Genomic DNA, 23,295 nt, shown 5'->3' on the forward strand with positions numbered 1-23,295 from the left:
TCTATTGTGTGAACTTCCTATTTGTCGATGCTTTTTTTTTCTTTTTGACATGTCTGGAACAATTGTGTGTAACCAAATCCTGCAACAGCCTCGAAAAGCGCCGGCAGTATCTTCCAAATAAATAAACTAATACAAGATTGGAAAAGCCGGATAGAGGAAAATGCGACTGGGCTGCAACTTATTTCTGGTGCAAAGGCACGTGACAGGAAGCAAACGAAGAAAAAATCTGCTCTCCGTCCTTCGACAGGATGAAATGGCGCTCGTTGTCGCCGTACCATTCCGGTTTCCCTCGACGTGGCGTGTGAGCGCCCTCTCCGAGTCCGGCATGGACTTTCCCCTTGGTATCACGTGACCAGACGGGGACGCCTTCGCGAGTGTCTCTTCTCGCCGCCGTGCCTGGAGGATATCATCCACGTGCAGGAGATGGCAAGCATTGCGTTGCAACGTACTGGGAAGGGGAGTAACATACTTCGAGGAGCGTGCCATGTACAGCAATCTTCGTGAAAGCACTTGGTGACTCTGGACGCAGTTTCTGCCTCTAAGAACTTTAAGTTCCTTGGGAATGATCTCCGAGAAACGTTATATATTAGTAATAATGTGGCACCACTTACAGATTGTAGCGAGTATCGCAAAATACGTACTACACGGCTGATGGAACTGACCATCTGCGCAAGCACTACCGGCGCATTCCTCGTGGCGTCGTAAGTAGCGTGACTAGTCGACCACGCTGTTAATCAAGCTATACCGGTGCCAACGCTTTCCCCTCCAACGCTTTGAAAGGCAAGTCGCGACCTGAGGATAATTGTGGCAAAAGCAGGAGTACAGCTCGGGCACGCTTCGGCGTTATCGGGAAACGATGAAACACCAAGACACATTACGGTCTGATGGCCAGGCAAACCTTCATAGAACATTGATTAATAATGAGTAGGTAAACTTGCATTAGGCGTCAGCATTCACATCAAAGCGGGCATTATGCCTTTTCCTTGTACATGGGGGAACATAGAGATGCGCAGTGGGTGCGTCCTAGCCCATAAAATTATTTCCAGTGATTAGTGCATAGCACTGGTGTGTATGACTACTGCCTCAAGATAGACGTATCAGTGCTGGTTTATTGGTTTTTCGTTTCGCTTACTTGTGCGGATTTTTCTTTTTCGTTTGAAGTGTTATATAACAGCTGAGCGGTTTCTTTACATCATTGGAAATGTAGCTACACCTTGTGCATAGGGGCATGCCATGGAGTCTAACTTCTGAACGAAGGCAAAAGCGGAGGCTTGGGGAGCCGTGATCTTTGGCAGAAACTTCTCGATACAAATTGATACACCTTAAAAGTCTTTTTCAAACTCTTAAGCTGTTTATTTTTATTTTTTAAATTACATTCGCAAAATAGAACAGTGGGAGAGAAAATCGTGCTTATCGTTCTCCGCAGATGTCCCGCCCTCCTTCCGCAGATAGAGGGAACAGTGACAGCAATGCAGTGTATACGGAGCTTGCTAGACCAGCGCGAGCAATTAATCCTGCTACGCAAACGACGGTTCGGCATTCCGGAAGAGGAGTGGAGGGAACAAGACGGAGGGAGTGGACAGCGCGAGAGGAGAGGGGTAGAAACTGGATTGGCATAGTGAAGAGAGCAGTTCGGAAATGGGGGGGGGGGGGGGGGTGTGTCAGAACGTAATCGGATAAAAAAGCGGCACGGAGGATATTGAGGATGTTTTAATTCTACAATGTATTGGGCTTGGTCAACGCTGAGAAGTGTATGCGGCCGCGGTAGACGTTGGCGTGTTAAACTTTGATCTATTGTTATTGTTTCCAAATTGTCCATTTGAAGGCCAGCGCCTCGTCTCGTATTAAGTGTTCGACCAGAGGATCACAGGTGCCTGAATAGAAAATCGCTGGCTAGCTGATAAGTGAGCTCATTTTTTGTGACTGCAGCATGGTCAGGAACATACCGCCCGGTGAGTGTGGACGGGGCCAGGGAGTGTATGGAGGGCTTTGTTCAGATCAGCTCTGAGGTCGGAAGGATTTTGCCGGCGCTGGAGGAAGAGCATGGGCGCCGTGGGTGGGCGCAAATTATATATTGAGAAGTACGAGGGAGCTCGAAGAAGAACATGACGGTATAAATTGGCACCATCTCTAAAGTAGTGATAGCGGCAGTTCTCTCATGCACACATTCCAATTACACGAACTACAGCTGTCTGCATCTTTGAGATTTTCAGGGTGGTCACAGCGTGCATTACCAACCAGTATACAGGAACCGATTACCGTTAGGGCTCAATTAGCTCCTCCGTGCAATTCTTTCGTGGATGAACTTAGCAGTTCCACCTTATATATATATATATATATATATATATATATATATAGCCGCCGTGGGACCCCCCGAAAGCAGAAGATTTGACAGCCGTCGCCGTAGCTCAGAGGTAGAGCACCGGACGCGTAATTCGGAGGTCGTGGGTTCGGATCCCACCGGCGGCAGTGGTTGTTTTTCTTCTGCTTTTCTAATCAATTAGCTTTAAGCGATAACATGTTCAGTGATATCTAAATTGATCAACACCACAAAATAAAAAATAAATTAAACATCCCCTGTGCCCCTTGGTATCTGTGGCTGTTGGCTTTTTTCATATTTATAACGAGCCCCTCATTCCCCTTGCCTTGTTTGCTTAATTGCTTTGCGAGGGCCTCGGTTCTGGCAGCCTTGACACCATAGGAAGCATAAGAGGGTTCTCACGCAGCTTCCACCCTCTCTGTTCGATGACGTTCTACGTCACACCTGCGGTAACTCAGGACGTTCTACGTCCGCCGCTTATGAACGTGGGTGGCGCTGATGAACACTCTCAAGGTTAGGTTACTTCTAAAGCATAAATACCCCCGAAAGCAGAAGATTTGACAGCCGTCGCCGTAGCTCAGAGGTAGAGCACCGGACGCGTAATTCGGAGGTCGTGGGTTCGGATCCCACCGGCGGCAGTGGTTGTTTTTTCTTCTGCTTTTCTAATCAATTAGCTTTAAGCGATAACATGTTCAGTGATATCTAAATTGATCAACACCACAAAATAAAAAATAAATTAAACATCCCCTGTGCCCCTTGGTTTCTGTGGCTGTTGGCTTCTTTCATATTTATAACGAGCCCCTCATTCCCCTTGCCTTGTTTGCTTAATTGCTTAGCGAGGACCTTGGTTCTGGCAGCCTTGACACCATAGGAAGCATAAGAGGGTTCTCACGCAGCTTCCACCCTCTCTGTTCGATGACGTTCTACGTCACACCTGCGGTAACTCAGGACGTTCTACGTCCGCCGCTTATGAACGTGGGTGGCGCTGATGAACACTCTCAAGGTTAGGTTACTTGTAAAGCATAAATACCCCCGAAAGCAGAAGATTTGACAGCCGTCGCCGTAGCTCAGAGGTAGAGCACCGGACGCGTAATTCGGAGGTCGTGGGTTCGGATCCCACCGGCGGCAGTGGTTGTTTTTTCTTCTGCTTTTCTAATCAATTAGCTTTAAGCGATAACATGTTCAGTGATATCTAAATTGATCAACACCACAAAATAAAAAATAAATTAAACATCCCCTGTGCCCCTTGGTTTCTGTGGCTGTTGGCTTCTTTCATATATATATATATATATATATATATATATATATATATATATATGCAATTCGCAATAAAATTTCTTTTGGGCACTCCAGTACAACCTCCGCAGATATATTAACCGGTTTCAAGCAGCTCAAAGAACACCTCTTTGGCCCTGAATGATAAGCAATGAAAACGGACTTTAGGATCACAGCCAGAGCTGACAGAGAACACTCACGATTTAGACACTTCTCTTCCCGGTCGAGCAGAGTTGAGCTAAACGAAAAACTTAAAAAAGGAAATGCCCCGCGAGCACGGTTACTCGGCCTCTCGTTCCTGTGTTTTGCTATGGGAGTAGCAGACGACAGCGCTCGACCGGAAGCAAGACTCGACTGCAGCGTTGTTAGTTCTCGTGACCTCCACTGGTGCCCCTTTCCGCTGCTGGCCAGGATGGGAAGCTGCGAAACTGCTTCAGTTCTAGTAACTTTGCTTGGGGTGGTAACGAGATCGCGGTTGCGCGTGCGCCCCACCCGAAGACGACGACAGCACCTCGGGGCACCTGTGCGTAACTGCGTACTTCCCAGCGCCGTAGCTTTGGCTACGCTTAGCCCTCTGCTGTGCTTCGCCTCACCCTCTTTTCCCTCCATCCCCTGTAGGCACATCCTCTCCCCAGTCAACCTTAGCCCATGTTACTCTCCACTCCTCACTTGTATACCCCCTCTCACAAGCTGGTTGCAGCGCTGTGAAGGCTGCGGCGATCTGAGCCAATCAGAACACCGCGCGAAACGAAACGTTATCCTCTTCCCCTTACCCCACTACTGGTGCCTCCATTTCTGGGAAAAAAAATCGGAGGCTCGGCCGATTTGGCGAGCGCACGAATGGTGGCGCACCACTTTTCAGCAGCACTCCGCATTGCTGTGCTTATGCGGACTTGGTCTGATAATTTACTCGACGAATTAAACGCTCGCTGTACTTGAGAGACACCATCCCGAACTATCTTTTCAGTCATTGCAATAATCGCATGAACACTAGTCACAAACTGCACAAATATCTGAGGGACTATTTGTTGCCTTGCTTGGCCCTAACTGGGCGAGAGAACTCTATTTTCACAGCGCTGCAAACAGCTCGTGAGATGAAGTATGGAATTGTCTGAGTTGTCCGAGATCAGGCATTCTTTACGAGTATGCCAGGTACAGCCATCTCCGTAGAAACGAGTAATATTGCGGGGTCACCTGGAACAAGCGATTGTAGTGAAATTTGTAATTGCAACCAACGGCCTCTCTACACCTGAGGTGGGCAAGACTTCAAATTCCTTTCGCTGCTACTGTTGTTGTTGGCACCAGAGACGCGCATTATCAGATTTGGTCAAGAATCGGGAGCTAACAAAACAGTGTCGGAAAGAGCAACTTAGAATGCACACAGAACAGAATAATGACGGGCACTATAGTACGGCGAGTGATCAAAGCTAGTTGGTTCGCGGAGTTAAAGACATTTCACAAATGATAACGCTATAAAAGTAACGAAAATTTGGGCAAGTTTTTGAAATTCCAATATGCAACAGCTGAAAAAACAGGACAAAATATAAAGTAGACACAACCAGCGCTGACTTTCAACTGACGTTCCATTATGCACGGTTAAAACTATTCCACAATCTGTTTACAGGTGCAACGTGTTCAAGGAAGGAAATCCATACACTTGAACCTACCTACAGGCCAGCCAGAGTTGACCACTCCCTAAAAGATCGAAAATGCCTGTGTCGAATAAATATATTTATGCATTTCATTTTCCTAAAATCGTCCAACAACTTACCGGAAGAGATTGTCTACGCACTGCCGTCCTGTTCTGACGATGCTTTAGCAATGTTTTTGGTTAATTAGCTGCCATGTAACCTTTTGTCTTGTGTGCTTCATCTAAATGCTGATACAGCTGTAGCAATAATATCCGTATCTGTGTAAATGCATTGTAAATATTTTTCTCTGTTTTTTGTACCCTTTATATTCACTTTTTTGTGTGAATACGCCGTTGAATGTCTTATTGTTTTTACTCATAAAATTGCGTTTTTACGCTGCTTTCTATTGCATGATATTTCTTTTTCCCCCTACGATGATGCCCATTCCGACTCTGTAAATGACTAAATAAAAAAAATGTGAATAAATATATTCACATTTTTATTTATTAGAGCGAAAAATCAGTAAGAATAACATAATTGCTGCGTCTCTATTTTCTTTTTTTTTTCCTTTCAAAACGTGATACGTTGTGAAACATGGCCTTCAGGTACACTAATTTACACCTGCCTAGTGACAGTGAGGGTTTAGCCCCGCCTGTAGATACGCCCATATTTATGGATAGGCTTCAACCGACTCGCTTAATGCATACAGTGGCAGATAACTTTGCATGCATCATCTGCAGTGCGACGAGACCAAAGCACATTCTCTGTGCATGCCTTGTGACAAGTGCGGAAAGTCAGTCTCGCGTTTTAGTGATATCCCAGTAAAAAAAAATACAATTGCTCCAATCAGAAAATTTCTAATCGAAACCATTTGGTCGAAAACCAGTTGTTTTTTCGCAACATAATCGGCTGGACCAATCAAGCGCAACTTTCCAATTAGAAATAACTGGCCACTCAACCAGACCAAATGGCCCACCAATTGATCTCAGATGGCATACCTATTCGACTCAAGTGGTTTGAACTGGCCAGCAAAAAAAAAAAAAATTTAGGATACCATTTGGAACTATTTGGCTTTTCTTCTGTGACTGGTGCGAGACCTCTGCTAGCATTTATACAAGGGAATGGAAATTATATTACTTGTTTTTATGAAAATCAAACGGGGCCAACAAGGCTGCATCACACAGGAAAACTAAAGTCGCACTCTATACCAACATAAGTTCTCAACATATATATGCAAAACACACTTTTGCACTCACTTATACACCTCAATCGGGAGGCCTTCTCGCCGGGGCCATTGGCGGTTGACGGTTAAGCGAAGTTATCTTATTGAAGACAGCCCGCGGTGATGGTGGAAATGATGAAAACAATTTAGAAGATTAAGCAGCTACAATCTCTTTTGCAAGCTGTTAACTAGTTCAAAGTTCTGTATTATATATATATATATATATATATATATATATATATATATATATATATATATATATATATATACATATATCGCCGTGACGCCCGACGTTACAACCGCCACCACAGACTGTCGACGTTCGCCCCGGACGACAAAGTGTGGGTATGATCCCCATTTCGACGCCGTGGTCTTTCCGAAAAACTGCTCAAGCAGTATTTCGGCCCCTACCGAGTTCTCCGTCAGCTAAGCGACGTAACCTATGAAGTTCTCCCGGATGGGGCTTCCCGGACTACTCACCGTCAGCAGACCAGAGATTGTTCATGTAGTGCGGATGAAGCCCTATTTTTCGCGAGACATTCAGTGACTAAGTGCTGTGCGTTACTCTGTTTTTTTTTTTGTTTCTTTCTCCCTATTTTCTTTTTAAAGCATCGGGCCGATGCTCTTTCCGAGAGGGAGGGTAATGCCGCGTCTACAACAATAGCCGCTCGGCGGCTGTTCGGCACGCAGCTCGTGCGCCACGCTGTTCGCTGCTGAAGAAGACGAAGCTCGACGTTCCATCCTGGCCGTCTCGGTGTGCGCTGGCATCATCTCGGTGTTGGCGTTCCTCTGCCATCTGGACGCGGCGCTACCTGTACCAACTGCTACGTGACAATATATACATAAATAGGACACCATGAACTTCCACTTATAGTTTCCAGTTGAAAGCAAATGTACATTCCATTTGGCATTCTGGGTCCAATTCGGACCTTCAATTGGTTTCAAATGGTTCCAATTGGGCATTGCGACTGGGAGTGCCGAAAGTAATTGGAATCTCACGAGCCAGTTGAGTAATTCAGTTAGAAATGCAGAACCCATTGGTATGCCCTACTTGAACTGAGGAAACCAAATGGACTACCCAATCGGATTCATTGGCCCTATTGGCTGACCTATTGGGTCCGACTGGTTTCAATTGAAGCCAAATGGCATGCACAGTTGGGCCCATTGTTTATTTTTTTCAGGCGGGGGGGTCTTTCCTGGATGATCAAACACAAGTTCCACCTTCACGAACTCTCCTTCCTTTCGAGGCCACGTTAAGCAGAAGGTGGTGAGAGGGAAGTGGCTATGTGAGAGGCTAAGGATTGCACCACTGCCTCAGATGCGTTTTTCGAATCGATGAAGTTTGTTTGCGGTGGTGTGGCGGATTTTATAATTAGAGAATTTTAGAATAGGCAACCCGAAAGAAGTCCGTAAGTTCTGACTGGGGTACCCGGAGGCGGATATCACCTCATCCTCGAACTACGAGCGAGCAAACTCAGGCATCGAATTAACTTCCGTTTTCCAGACAGACCAGTGGCGTAGCCAGGAATTTTGTTGGGTGGGGGGGGGGGGGGGGGGGGGAGCTCATTTTGCAGCGCGGCCTCCTCGTAGAATTTGTGGAGGGATCAAACGCAAGAATAATGACTGCATTGGCATGTTGACAATGCCATTGTGTATTAGATAACGCTAAGCACTGTCTAGAAAAGTGAAATATGCAGTTTTTAAAATAAAAAAAAATGCATTCGTAGTCTTAAAAACCATTGCAGGCATAACTGATGCCAATGCTTCCATGTCATTGCTATCAGTCCGAAACCTGCAAAGCAGTGCGTGCCGCTGATATGAAACACGTAAAGGTCACGAAATGAGCAAGTAGAGGACAAATATTTTAATGAATCTTTGTCGTTCAAGAACCTTTACATTTTTGTACAGATGCAACGGCCAAAGAAAAATCTCAATGACACTGTCCTTCGTTTCAGTGTACTGCACAGCAGCAGCTGTCACCGGTCATGTATGAGAGTAATTGCACCGAAATTTTATTCGCAACAGAGAGCACATGAATAAACGAGGCGTTCTGCAAAATATGCATTGCAAGTGCGAATATAAAATGTAATATTAGAAATGCGAATATAAAACTTGATAAAGCACAGAGAAGTGTCACTGGAAACAGTCACACAAAACCTCGCAACAAGATATTCAAATACACGTATGCCTCCATTAAATCTACGTATCTAAGCAAAAGTCACATTATATAATGCGTAAAGCAAGGCAAATAAACATATTGCGCAATCACAGGTTGTAAACCTTACACACGGAAAGACAGACCATCCAGGCAAGAAGAAAAGTATGATAACAGAAGTCGCGATATGTACTTGAGCCATGCTGCGGTCGGTGACAGTTCGAGAAAATTTCGGGGGGGGGGGGGGGGGGGGCTGAAGCCCCATAAGCCCCCCCCCCCCCCCCCCCCCCCTGGCTACGCTTCTGCAGACAACCGAAAAACTGTGCAATAAATCAGACTGAAACTGGAAACAGCTACATGTTTGCAAATGAGATCGAGAGGTTTGACTGAAAATGTGCGAGGGCGTGTTTGAAAGCGCCATGTTTTCACTCAGCAACAGTTTTTGCGCAGCTCACCAGCCCTTACTTTTCCACTTAAATGAGCTTTGTTGTATCTGCACGGCTCCGTTGCTTATCCAACAGTCCTTGCTGTAGCATTATTTTTTTCTCTTTCCTTGCACTTACCTTCATGTCTTTCACGTAAGGTTGATGCGCTCTGATGGAAAAAAAACGCTGTTTGTCCATGCACAACGGCACAGCTATGATGCAGCTGCGGGCGTAATCTGTTCTCTTCGTCAAAGAACCCGTTCGTGCAGCTTGGCGTTTCTTGAATGTCAACGAATATCTAGTTACAGGGAGTATGTGCTATAGGTCGTGAGGTTTACCACAAAAGTCGGAGGTGTATAAGCTCTTCGGCAGGGCAGTTCCCACGCGTCTACAGGTTTTACAGATGCCGATGCAGCAAAAGCAGCAGTCCAAAGTCACAGCGATACTCTAAAGTTTAAACAGTATTAACGTTTAAACTCATCTCCAACGAATACTTTGATTTCACGATGTATTAATAACGGACTGCGGATATCAACGAGAAAAAGAGAATACCATGAATATTTTGCGCCCACTTATTTTAGCACTGTCGCTTTCTCTTCGCCTTCGTGGCGTTTCTTTTTCCTTTGCATCGCTCGTGAGTTACGCCACATCGCTCGCGGGTCGCTGCCCGCCGACCAACCGCCGCGCCTACTCCTCTGACCGTTTGGACCCGGTGGTTGCACCTCCGCTTCCTCGGTTTCCTTCGATCGCCTCAGAGCGGAGCCATGGACCGGGTGCTGACCGTCGCCTCGCTGCTGACCATCAGGTTTCCATCGCTGGCCGAGATGGAAGCCAGGCGAAGGCGCGCCATTGAAGAAGACTACGACTCGGACGTGCCACCCGAAGTGGTAAGCCCCCACTTTCTTCCGACAACCATCGGCTACCTCAGTGGACGCGGTGGTCCCTCGTGGTCGCCCAGCGGATGGTTAACTAGAGACGGCGAAGTTCGGAATCTGTCTGGCTTGCTACATCGTGAGTGCCAGCTGCGTTAAGTCACTCCACACGAATCAAGGATTGTAGCTGTTTAAGCATAGGCAAGACTGGATTTAGCTGTTAAGAAAGGGCAGGTGAACGCAGTGTTCAACACACTCACGCGCATGCTTCATTTTCGTGCCACAGCACATACGTTCGGCCTAATTTGCGGGCCATCATGAGGTGTGAGCCGCATGGACAGATAGGGACCAAGCAAAAACAACTGCATATAGCCGATTGACGTATACCCATCACTGCCCACGAGTACTCGATATATAAATATTTATTTCGATGCCATCCATGATTTCCGCGCCGGTGGCTCAGTGGTTATGGCGCTCGGCTGCTGACCCGAAATACGCGGGTTCGATCCCGGCCATGGCAGTCGAATTTCGATGCAGGCGAAATTACAGAGGCCCGTGTACAGTGCGACTTCAGTGCATGTTAAAGAACGCCAGGTGGTCGAGATTTCTGGTGCCCTTCACTAAGGCGTCCCTCATAGCCTGAGTCGCTTTGGGACGCTAAGCCCCCACAAAACCAAAAGAAGCCATCTATTACTGCTCACATGGCTAGATTGCAATTTAGCGGCTGAACTGTCTCTGCGTTCAAGACCAAAATGCATATCGAAGTTTTTCAAGTAAGGATTAATCTAAAAACTTTTGGTAATCTATCTTTACTTTCCGTAGGTTTCGCCTAGGCCTGTTTCTTTTTTTTTTCTTTTGAACTTTATAATTACTGGCTATATTCAGAGGAGTGAATAGTTTCGCTTTCGGTTCCGCCACTTGATTGTATTTCACAATTTTTAGTTCAGGTGCTCTTGTTGAACATTTCGGCGAGCTTCGGTGCGCACAAGGGTACGATCAAGGGTGCGCTGAGTGACCGACCCGCTTTCTTCTCTCTGCAGCAGCGCCACATGTCGGACCAGAGGCGTCGCCTGCGGAACATTCGGCCGGCCGGAGAGGACACCATACACGTCTGCTGGCTCTGCGAATTAAACTTCCACCTCCCTAGCCGCCTCATAGCCCACCAGATTTTCAAGCATGACTATCGCGACGAGCCCCGGGGCACTAAAGTGCCATGCCCGATGTGCTACCGAAAGTGCCGTAATGAGACCATTATGGCCCTCCACTTGGGAAAACACATCGGCGGGAGGCGGTGCTTCAAGTGCGGTGCTGAGTTCGCGAGCGCCACCTCCGCCATTGCCCACAGGCGCCTCCACCGCACGGGCGGTCGTTTCCAGTGCGGGTTTTGCAGAAAGCTCTTCGCCCACAAGAGCGACCGAGATGACCACTGTCAGCGGGAGCACCTCCGCCAACCGATGGGTCCGCGCTCTGGGAGCAACCGGTAGGCCAGCGAAGGCAGGAGCGATACCCTCCACGCCTGGGCTTGAAGCGAATGGCGGTGGTTTGAATAAAAAAAGTGCGCTTCGTTCTGAGAAAATGCCTCCGTCGGTTTGGCACGGCTTTTCAGCCACCCAAGTTTTACGTTCAGCCATCAGAAGGTAAACACTGGGAAGACCTCCGGACTCGAAGGGGAAATTGTCTGTTTGCGTGCAAAAAAAAAATCAAAGAAAAACACGGGTTACCTAACTTTTAGGGAGATGTCATTGACCGAATGAACTCAGTATTCAGATGTCTGCACGATGTGAGAATCGACGGGTTTTTAGACTGCGCTTTTTTCTTTTTTATTTATTTTACCCTCAGGGCTTACAAAAGCATTGTAGAGGGGAGGGGCAGAAATACAAGGGACACTATGCAATTTGGTTAATAAAAGGAAACAGAGAAAAAAAATATAAAGGCAACAACAACAACGACGAAAAAAGAACAAAAACGGCACGTATTCAAAGCACACGGGTCGGTTACAAATGTGCAATAGTTTGGTTGAACAGAATGCAGCAGAGTACAGCATCAACATAAAAAAAAATAAATAAAATAAAATAAAGGAACAGTCATACAGATCATGATAAGCGCCAGTGCAAGTTTTAAAAAGAAAGTAAAAAAGGGCTTCAAAATATGTTAGTAAGGCAAGGACGAAATCGGTGGTTGTCGGTGATAGCGACCAGGTCAGCAGGTAGATGGTTTCAGTCACGGGATGTTTTGGTAGAAATGAGTGTGCATATGTCATGGTGTTGTGGCGAGGTATGGCGACTTTGTAGCAGTGATCTACACGGGCAGAAACATGCGCAGCATCTGTGATCAGGCGCGTCCTGAGTTGATGGTTATGATGATAAATTTAATGGAAGAGGCAAATACGAGAAATCTTACGACGGACAGTGAGAGGGGGCAAATTTAGATTTAGTTTCATGTTAGTGACGCTTGCTGTGCGGTGGTAATTATTGAGAATAAAACGAGCAGAGCGATTTTGTACGCTCTCCAAGGTTTTATTCAGTGATACATGGCCAGGTTCCCATATGGATGAAGCGTACTCGAGATTGGGTCGTACATAGGTAGTATATAGCTGTTTTTAAGTGACGACGGAGCTAGTGAAAAGTTACGTTTCAAATACCCAAGCATGCGATTGGCTTTGGCTGTTGTGTAGTTAATATGAAACTTCCAGGAAAGGTTATTCGCAATGTGTACTCCAAGGTACTTACAAGTTGAAACGGAGTCGAGTGGAGAATCATTAATACAGTAGCTTGGACAGGATGATTGACTGCGGGAAATTCGCATTGTTTTGCATTTTGCAGCATTCAGTTTCATCTGCCAAAGGGAGCACCAAGAAGCGATATTATTTAAGTCAGTCTGGAGTAAAGTCACATCAGAAGCGTTAGTTATTTTACGGTAAATTACACAGTCACCAGCGAAAAGACAAATAGAGCTAGATACGCAGTTGGGTAAGTCATTAATATAAATAAGAAAAAGCAATGGAGCCAAGACAGATCCCTGAGGCACTCCTGATTGGACGGGTACCTCAAGGGAGTCAGTCTCGTTAGCTGTGGCATACTGGGTGCGGTTTGAAAGAAATGCAATTATCGAGTCAAGTACTACAGGATCGATGTTAAGGTGACTAAGTTTTAGTATAAGAAGTTGATGATTAATCTTATCAAAGGCCTTGGAAAAATCTAGAAACGCACAATCAGTAATGAACCCCGAGTCTAAAAATGAATGTAGATCATTGGTGAACATAAGTAACTGTGTTTCGCATGAGTATAATTTACGGAATCCATGCTGGGAGGGATGAAAAAACTGGTTTGATTCGAGAACGTTGACGAGGTTGGTGAAGATTATGTGCTCAAGTACTTTGCACGGTACTGATGTCAAGGAAATGGGGCGATAGTTAGACGGTTTGTGTGAATGGCCAGATTTGTAAATAGGAACAACTTTCCCTGTTTTCCAGTCTTTGGGTAGACAGCTCTCGTTAAGTGATTTGGTAAAAATAAAGCTTAATAAAATAGAGCAGTATTCAGTAGTGTTCTGAAGGAGTTTTGATGTGATTCCATCGACACCACAAGACGATGATCGTTTCAGTTTATTAATGATGATTCTGATTCCGGCGGGATCAAAAACAATGTGGTCCATTGGAGAAAAATGAGCATGAGGGAAAAGCGGGCATTGAGTGGCTGAGGGGCTAGTGAACGAGAGAGAAAAGGTGTTATTCAATAAGGCAGCATATAAATTTTCACTGACCTGTTTGCCAGACTCGTCAACCAGGGTGATTGTTCGATCGTTGGAGCTCTTTACAATGTTCCAAAATTGTTTCGGATTCGTACTTATTACGGAAGGAAGTGTGGTGTTAAAGAAATTGAATTTAGCTGTTTTCAGAGCGTTTATGTAGTTTTGTGCTGCCTGATTGTATATTGACCATCGGTTAGGGCTACATCTCATTTTTGCTTGGCGAAAGAGCCTTTTTTTCTTATTGGATAAGCGTTTTAGATAGGTGTTATACCACGGGGCACTGGATGAGTGATGGATCGTTCTTAGTGGAATATACTTGTCACTGAGATGGAGAAGTTTACTTTTAAAAGATGATCAGAGTTCGGAAACCGAAAGCCTCGTGTGGATTAGTAAAATGTCATCGAGAAATGAGGAGAGCTCCATATTAATAGCGTCAAAGTTGGCTTTGTTGTAATCTCGGATTCGTTTTTTTTGTCGCTTTGCTCGCGTAGATGGCACTGAAAACGAGAAGTGTAATATGTCATGGTCGCTGAAGCCTGGTACGTGTAACACTGCAGAACGGACGTCAGGAGCTGATGTAAGTATTAGATCAATCAAAGAAGATGACGATGGTGTTACACGTGTTGGTAGATTGACAAGGTGAGATAAACTGAAGTCAGAACGAACAGTGAGAAAGTTAGAAGCTTCAGCGGTAGTAGAACTAGCGCAAAGATTGGACCAGTCAATGCTTGGGAAGTTAAAATCCCCAAGCAAAAAAATAGGTGCACCAGGAAACTGTACAGTGATTTGGTTAAGACAGTCATGGATACCTTCACAAAACGCCGTGCTGCAACTGGGAGGGCGGTAACAGGCACCAATACCAAATTTTTTGAAAGCAACAGTTATACAGCACCAAACTGTTTCTAAGTCACAATCAATAGATATAGGAAAACACTGAATTCATTAATAGCAATTAGGACTCCACCACCCATTCTATCAGTTCGATCATAACGAAAAGTAACGATGTGTTTATTGCAGTCGAACAGTTCATATGATGATATTTTCTCAGAAAGCCAAGTTTCGGTTAGGACAATCATGTCTGCTTCAGAGTCGTTAATTAGCGCATTAAGATAGTCCTTTTTATTGTAAAGGCTGCGAATGTTCGTGTACAGCACGGAAACTTTCGACACTGATCCGCTTCCCCTCACCCATTCCTAACTTTTGGACGAGTAAGTGCGGCCAGAACGTGTTGCCATGGTAGGTGGGGCCTCGTTATCAACTGTTCGGCTAGCGGGTGGCATCTCGTGTATGTTGTTGGTAAGCGCGTCATAAAAGTAGCATTTGTCTTTGGCAAGCAATTTATTGTGACGTAGCTTGTACTTAGTTTTGAGTGATTTCGCGAACTCAAGAAGTTTCTTTCGAGCTTGTCGAGTAGCTGGGCAGAAGTCCTCGCTCATGCTGAAATCGCTATCCTGAAGGCGAACCTGTGAATCGCATCGAGGTGCACGATTATATGAGGAGCGCTGTTTGGATTGGACCCGAGTTTGCGCAGTAAATGCTGAACGATACATCTCTGGATGTGCGCATCGGCTTAGAAAGTGTGTGATGATAATGAAATTTAGCGACAAGCACTTATTTCTCTGTCAAGTGCTAATGTGTGCGTTTTTAAAAGGCGAGGTGATCTCTACTATGAGGCTGGATGGCGCATGGGGCTCCCGAAAGTGAAGTTATCGGATATAAGCGGCCTCGTCTCGAAAGTCGGCCTTTGGCAGGGCACGAAATCGGACATGAGCACGGCTTTTAAGTTTCCATTTTCACCTTGAAACTTCTTCTTTTCGTCGTTGTCGTCTTTTTACCCGATACTGCCTGCTTACTACGCCGTCAACTGCGTGAGGAGTCCAGCAAAGTCTTCGGGAAAGGCGTTGCAGAAAGAAGGGCATTTTGCATTGCAATGGCAAGATACTAGGAGACGACTGGACGTCGCTACACAGAACAGGTACTTACGGAGCGTCATCTGCTCAGTTCCGTGTCGTCCCGTTGCGCTAGCGTCGTCAACGCTGCGCTTTATTGTCATGCCCGTTCCCGAGCTCTACGAGGGGGTACCCAAAAGAAACCGGACTAAATTTTTTGCTCGGCAAAACTTCTGTGGTACCGCATTTTGCCACTAGGAGCGCATAGAACGAACATTCCGGAGTCAGTAAGCCGAGTGCCGTCGTTGAAGGAGGTCAGACTAGTTTAGGCAGAGTTTTAGAGTGACGACTGTTTTGTGTGAACGTCGTTTTTGCAATGGCTGATTTTCGTGAACAGCGTGCGCCGGTGAAATTCTGATTTTTGCTCGGAAAAAGTTGAATGGAAACTCTTGAAATATTAAGAAAGACGTACAAGGACGATGCTATGGGGACAAGTCAAGTGTTCCTGAACCGAATCCTGAATCAAAGCAACAATCTTGCCAATGGAAAACTTCAAATTCACCTCGCCTCAAGAAAGCTCGTCAGGTGAAACCAAACCTCAAACCAATGCTGATTTGTTTTTTCGACGTGAGAGGAGTCGTCCATTGAGAATTTGTTCTGCAGGGTCAGACAGTTAACCAGGCTTTCTACTTCGATGTTATGAAAAGATTGGGCAACAGTGTGCGGTGGAAGCGGCCAGATTTGTGGCAGTCGGGCGGCTGGTTGTTCCATCATGGCAATGCCCCTGCTCACACAGCCCTGTCTCTACGACAATTTTGGACCAAAAATGGCATGACTCCTATTCCTCAACCCTCATACTCTCCCGACCTTGCCCCGTGCTACTTTCTTTGTTTCCTAGAATGAAAAAATAGGTGAATGGAAAGCGTTTCGTTGATGTTGCTGAGGTGAAGAAAAAAACGACGGAGGCACTGTCAAGCATCACAAAAGATGAATTGAAACAATGTTTTGAAAAATGGAATGAAAGATTCGACAAGCGTATCATTGCAAGTGGGGAATACTTTGAAGGAGATTGAAGGTCTGTGCTTAAAATGTGAACAAATAAGTTCAAACAAAAATAAGTCCGGTTTCTTTTGGGTTTTTGGGTACCCCCCCGTAAGCCCAAGTTATACCATCTGTAGAGGGCAAATTCAACAAAGAATAGACGGAAACCTACCCCAGGCAGTCGAATCTGCACTGACCACTTTAGGGAATTATCTTCTATCGGACCGGTGAGAGAGCGCGGGTACTATCTGGTGAGGTGCCGACGGTGTTCTGGTTCACATCAGCGGCTCCAAAGGGTGTGGTAGTGCTTTTTCAGCGGAGTGTATAAAGCGCTGTTCCGTATTGTACCAAATTATGGCTGAATATAGAAGCTGTTATTTACCTAGCGTGAAAGACCACATGGGGCCCGAGTGACAGTCATGCTGCGAATGACATGTATTCGTATTTCGCACGGACGCATGTGCCTGTCCATCGATAGAAATTGTCAGCTTCTCTCAGTGCGTCCAGCCGAAACTTTTTGCCGAGATGATAGCGATACATTGCGAATATTTCAACTGTCTCTTAAAGGTGCCTAAGCACTTTAAATGCTCCTGAAATGTACCAGACGGTAGAAATGTAGTTTCAAATTTGCTACTTTTAGACCATTCCTTCTTCACCACCCGAAATGAGTGGAACAGAAGACTAACGACTCTACCAAAAGTAAATCTAACTTCCATTCTGCCCAACCGTTAAGACTGGCTTGCTTACGAAACTGAAAGAGAAAGTGATTGTAAGCTTCGATTCTGTAGTCCATAAATTCATTTCAGTCAGAGAATCATTATACAGAAATTAAGCGCATTACTAGAGTAAAGGGATGTCACGAGGTTTGTCTTTCCCTTTTACATCTCCTCATCCCTCTCCTCCAGTGCGGGATAGCCAACCGGAGCACCCTTCTGATCAGTCTCCTCGCCTTCCCTCTTCCTAGTTCTTTCATACAATTTTTTTTCTGTCCCATAGACGTGATGTACAGTACGGGTACGCACACATTCCTTGGAAGCACACCAGACATTGAAATACGCATTCACTCATGCACTCTGTAGCAATTCTTCACTGACTGGAATGCACGCTAAACAAAAAGTGGAGCGTATAAATGTATCGTATAAAAGAGTGAATAACGAGAAAACACGCATGAGCCTGTGTTTCTGCGTCTTAAGGGCATCCATGACAGCGTTTCAGTTGTCCAGTTTTGTGTGGACGCCGCAGCATGAAGAAGAATTGCATGGCCTACAGCTCGTAAAGTAGCAATGTATTCAAATTATTTGGAGATTTGCTAAAATTTATTCTGGCTTTGATGGTCTTGTATTTAAGCGCACTCTCTCGACATCAAAGTGTTTAGGTAAGCGGAAAGCAGGACAGAGTTGAAGTGCTTAGGAATACCAGCGAATGTGCCCACAACAGCGCATACGTAAAGTGATGTTAAATCAGACGGCATTCTACAGCTGCCAGAGCTGCTGAAAGTTGCAGCAACGTTTGTCTCGGCCCAATGCCTGCCGCTGGATCACCCTTAGCGGCTAGCATCATTTTGTGGCTTATTGAACTGCGCCAAACAACCGGTAGCTCCTGCTAAGCCTTTTTATATTGCTGCGCAATATGCGGTTAATATTCGAAACGCCTACAGAAACGAGCACGTGTGGTCATTTTCATGAAGCAGCGTGTATTTGGGTCGAGCGCACTGTCTGTGTTTGTGTAATATTTTGGCCTTAAGACGCGCAAAAAGCAGAAGACACGTAGAAAGTCTGAAATACACTTCCCGAGAGCCATAGGGGAGTATGCAAAAATGCCGTTACACTTCTTTAGCATGGTGCTCAATTTCGTACGAATGATGAGGACACCTTGGTGCATTCAGGCGCAAAACGTCGATTGCCTCTTTTTTTTTTCGCCCTCTCCCTGGCTTTTAAAAAATTTCTTCGCTGGAACACACCTAATGTCTCTCAAAACTTCGGAGTTTCGGAGCAATGTTTTTTTGTTCGTCCTGAGAACCGTTACAGAAAAATCACTGTCATTGGTAAACCCTCACCCCAGTCCTCAATGTAAGTAAAGTTGTGCTGCACCGTACGCCTCTGAGCACAAGGTGTAGCTACATGTTCAGTAAACTAAGCGTACTGTATTTGTTAGCGGCTATTTATCGGTGATAAGAAAATAATAAATCGAAGGAACAGATGTTGCTAGCCACGGCATCTGCCACCGAAGCCTGGAGCACCTGAGCTGTGGCTAGCGGGAATAAAATGACACGGAGAGGACAGGGAGAAGGAAAGAAAGGGGGGAGTGATAGAAGGAAGGATAGGGGCAGGGCGGCAATACATACTACGTACAAATACAGGGTATTAAAATAAAAATAAATCTGGGGTGCTGCCCGCGCAAGGTTGTTGGAGTACGGGGTGCGCGGACGTGCAAATTGCGTGTTGCAGGGTGATGGGCCGATTGCGGCCCCTCGCGATGAATTTCAGGCCGCCAGTGAGAGCTTCGCGCGGGGCCATTGTTCGTGGGGGAGCATCAGAGCAGGTCGCCGCTGGGCCAATAAAAGAAAAAATTGACAGCGCGAAACCTGATGCGAGAAAGAAGCGAAGTTGGATTTACCACCGAAAATTACTTTGGTGAGTGTAATCTAACGAATGTTTTTACTCTAGCGACAGAACTTTCCTGAAGTGTGAACAAGGACGGAGGAGGGCGGCGCTTCTAGAGGGTCGAAGTCGTGCGCGCTGGTGAGTCGAAGTTGGTCATGTGTGGGTGGGCAGCCTCCTAGCTACGGGGGTGGGAAGGTGGTTGGTGTTTCTGAAGGGCAGCCGTCTTTTCCACTGCGTCGTCGTTTTTTATGCGAAGCATATTAACGTAGGTTTCGGGCCTTCACGCGACACCCGGCGGTGGCCACCATTGACCTTGAAGTGAGATCACGTGATGTGACGTCACGTGATGACGTCACACCGGCTGCAGATGGGGCCTCATATCGCGCCGTCGGACGTCGCCCGGCGAAGGCCGCCACGCTTCGGTTCGCGCCGTCGCGCGCGATGCGGCGGCGGCGCCACCATCGCTGCATCACGTGATATGTGACGTCACGCCAGGGATGAGGCGGCGCGCGCCCGCCGTCGCGTCAGTCTCTGTGCCCGCAACCGCGCCAGCGTCTTTCGGCCGGGCGTGTATGCGATCAAGATGCCTCCAAACGCTACGGACGTTAATAATAAGAATGCAAAACGAAGGCTGCTTCGCATCCACTGGGCTTAACCTTGATAAGCCTACAACTTTTTCGTTCTGCGTTGTGTGCTTTTAGTGGATGGAGATGGGTGGGTTGGTGACACTTCTGGAGGGCGGAGGCTTCACCCGCAGAAGCTTCACACGGACGACGCCGGCATTTTCGCCAAGTGCCACTGGTACTGCTATCGCAGAGAAAAGCTGTTCTATGACTTGAATTTGAGCTAAAATTCATGCAATAAAAAAAGAACTCTAGAACTATGACGGCTGCAGCCATCGCACACGTCTTCCAGGAGGAGCTCACACGAGTGCCGCCTCTGCAGGCACAATGTCGAGCGAGAATTTTAGGTGCGGACAAATTACATATCAACGGAAACCTGGAATCTTCGCGTCTGACCATTTCTCTACAAGTAGAGCAGAAGCGTGTCGCATACTCCCTCGAGAATGGTAACAAGTATAATACGAATTTGGTTTCTCATTTTTAATCGATATTCCACCGCAAACTCTACAGAAACGGCCAGCAGTGCTGTTTGTATATCATCCTTTCCTGACGACACAAAGCCGACGAGCTGTACTTGTGTTAGGCCCAAGTTCTCGCTACATATTCGGTTTCCTTGCGGAGCCTCGCTGCGGACTATTGGGCGCTACTGCCATCGGCATCGCACCTCTGAGAGCACAACGTGTAAGGCGGGTGAAAAATGCGAGAAAAGCGACATCGATGTGTAAATGTCACTGCAGCCAGCCATGTACTACTCTTGCTACTGCGTAATGCTTAGCGTTTAATGACTTGACTGAGAAAGAATCAAAGAAAAATAACAATTTCGGGATTTTCCTAATTAATGTGACCACAAAGATGACCTAAGTCGAATTTGTTAACACCGCTGAAGTTTTCAGAATGACTATGTCAGGGATTCACAGAGGGCATGTGGCTCATTTTCCGGGACCATACCTTGAGTTGTGTGTAAGAAATATCTCGAAGGCCTGTATTCGAAATTAAAATTGCACAAACAGCTCTTCTTGCTGAGGTTCAATGATCAGGGTCCATTTGTGGCAGCGGAAATTTACCTGGCCGTCCTTGTGGAGTCACTTTTTGTCACTTACTTGGCATTGTGACATTTTCTGGGTTCTGCGTTTTCTTTAACTTCAAACGTTCTCTTTGGCTACTTCCAGTAATTGACTGATACAAATATTGGATTTTCCCGCTCCCTTCTTTTTATCATATTAATATCCATATTCAAAGGCTGGTGCCTTTCCAGAACGCACATGCAGTCTGGGTCATTATTGCCGTCATCATTTGTTCAGCAGGTCACGATGGAAGAGAGCGACGAATTTGCGCTTTGAAGAACATTGAAGGCGGAAGGATATATCCGCCGTCAATTGTTATTATACTTGTGAGGATTATACAGTGTGCTTCACCTACAACAGCCATTTTTTAAAAGTGGATTTTGAGCTAGAATGCCGCTTTCTTCGGCATAGCCTAGTCATTGATGGCGTGCAGAAAAACACAACAGGCCAATGAAATAGTAATAAATAGTTGAGCTTTAACTACTTTAGTAATGCTTTTCATATATCGAGAGGTCTGAATCCCATCATAAGGAAAGTGGGATTCACACGATGGGAAATGCCTCCTGTCTCGAACGGGGAGTTGAGCGCACGCAACTAAAACGCCGGACTCCAGTGGGTTGGCCAGTGAGTTGGGGTACGCTCCGTCTGCGGTCGCTGCTAGGAAACGCGCTGCCCGCTGCCGAGGCCAAGCGCCGCCGCCTTTCGGCACTGATGTGCTTGGTGGATCTGGACCGTGGTCTTCACCGCATCAGGAGGAACCGGGCAGACTACGGAGGGAAGCCTTCAGGGTAGGTAGCAAACTTGAAGGTTTATTCTACATATTCACAACATAAACAGAGAGACAAAAAGTGGGAAAGAAACTCTGACACACGGCGGATTGCGGCTTAAGTACCGTTGATATTCCTCAGGCAACCCTGCTAGGGATTCCGATATCTAGTCGAGTGTCCAATGGGCGTTTGGCCTCTTCATAGGCTGCGCCCTCACCACGCGACCGCGCACATCTCACAGAAACACGCACTGACAAGCAGGAACCTTGGCGTCTTGCAGTCGTGGACTGAATGGTTTCTCGCCGGCCGACCAGGCCCAAAGGTCGTTGGCTCCTTATGCGGCGACCCTAATCGCGGGAGACACGAGTGCTGACAGCTCACATCGATGAACTCTTCAGGTAGGGAAGGACAAATCAGCCGTCCACCCCCGCTTTGTCGGGCTGCTCAGGTCAGGCAGACTCGGGTCTCCTGCGTCGATCGACGGCAAGTCCTTCTTCCGAACACAACACTCTGAGCACCATTCGTGAGTGCATCATGGGTAATTAAATCTCCTCATGAGGATGTCCTCAGTTTACACTTTCCTGGATAACTCGAAGATGAAAATTGGTCAAACGTCCTAAAATCGTCCTATCGCAGGACGATATTGTGGAAGTGAGCTGAGATGAAACCACTTTAGCTCTCACTATTTTCCAACTGCAGCTGTATTAAAAGATAGGTGTGTGCAATAGTATATAATGGGGGAGACCACTGTGGCCAAAAATACTGAATGCCTTGAGGTGACGCCTCAAGATATTTTTTTTATTTTAAAAATGGTCTTATGTAACGCATGCTTCTGATGGGGTTGGGCTCTAGATTGTGGGGCCACTCGTCTTTTCAATTCATTTAGCAAAAGTAAATTCCTGAGGGAGCTATAGCTTTCTGCGGAGCTGGACAGAGTAAACCCGTGCTGTGCCTCTCAATTTTTATTCATCTGGTCAGCTTGTATTAAATTAGCTTTAAAAAGCTACTGCTACAAATCCTGAAGTATTACCGAAGACGTCCTCAAACATGATCCTCACGACATCGTGAGTATGCGCAAAGGGCGGTCTAATGGATCCAAGTTGGAATACTTGAGGACCAGTTAGGGGCAACCTGAGGACGCCTGAGCATCCTGACGTGGGGATCTAAAGGTCGCACTCACGGCGTCTTTGCGTTATCTGTGTCGCAGCGGGATTGAGGTCCCATTGATCTTTCCTTTCAAAAAACTAATGAAGGGTTTAGGCTGCCGTTGAGACAACACGGGGAACTAGACTGTCTAATTGGATTCATGCAAGCGGGCCCTGGAGTCCATGAAGTGTGCCGGTAACGCGCTGAAAGCGATGACCGCAAGCGGAAGAAGGCAGAGTGTGCACGTGAGCGTAGAGAGGCCAAAACGGGCGTCGCCAGTGAACGTCAAATCGGGGCTGCCACTGCTGACCTCTCGGCCGTTAACGGCAGTCAGTTTTCGATGATTGATCCGCTGAGCCGGTAAATTTATGTCTACTAACTTTTTGTGTTAAATCAATATATTTATACTTACACTCTACCATAAAATAGTTTTCTCTACGATAAGAAAAAAACTTGACAAAAGTGCGGTTTTCGAATGCGCTCCATTTATTGTGTTAGCATTTACAGAGCAT

General features: G+C 46.3%; 1 protein-coding gene and 1 pseudogene across 1 annotated transcript; one reads left to right on the plus strand and one right to left on the minus strand.

The window, feature by feature from the left end:
- The window catches only part of LOC149351726 (uncharacterized), an 83,306-nt pseudogene that overhangs the window by 7,291 nt on the left and 52,720 nt on the right, over positions 1 to 23,295 (minus strand).
- Positions 9,793 to 11,384, plus strand: LOC149351727 (zinc finger protein 711-like). The gene is made up of 2 exons (XM_089584079.1): positions 9,793 to 9,915; positions 10,941 to 11,384. Exons 1-2 carry the CDS (start codon positions 9,793 to 9,795, stop codon positions 11,382 to 11,384), a joined length of 567 nt encoding a protein of 188 aa, XP_089440205.1.

Source organism: Amblyomma mixtum, chromosome 3, assembly GCF_055824585.1.
Source record: "Amblyomma mixtum isolate Tamu chromosome 3, ASM5582458v1, whole genome shotgun sequence".
Taxonomy (NCBI): Eukaryota; Metazoa; Arthropoda; class Arachnida; order Ixodida; family Ixodidae; genus Amblyomma; species Amblyomma mixtum.

What these genes read in the sequence shown, in the direction of transcription:
- LOC149351727 (XM_089584079.1), top strand. Translation starts at nt 9,793, where the DNA reads ATGGACCGGGTGCTGACCGTCGCCTCGCTGCTGACCATCAGGTTTCCA. An exon ending in CGGACGTGCCACCCGAAGTG is followed by an intron (nt 9,916 to 10,940) that starts GTAAGCCCCCAC and finishes TTCTCTCTGCAG; the next exon opens with CAGCGCCACATGTCGGACCA.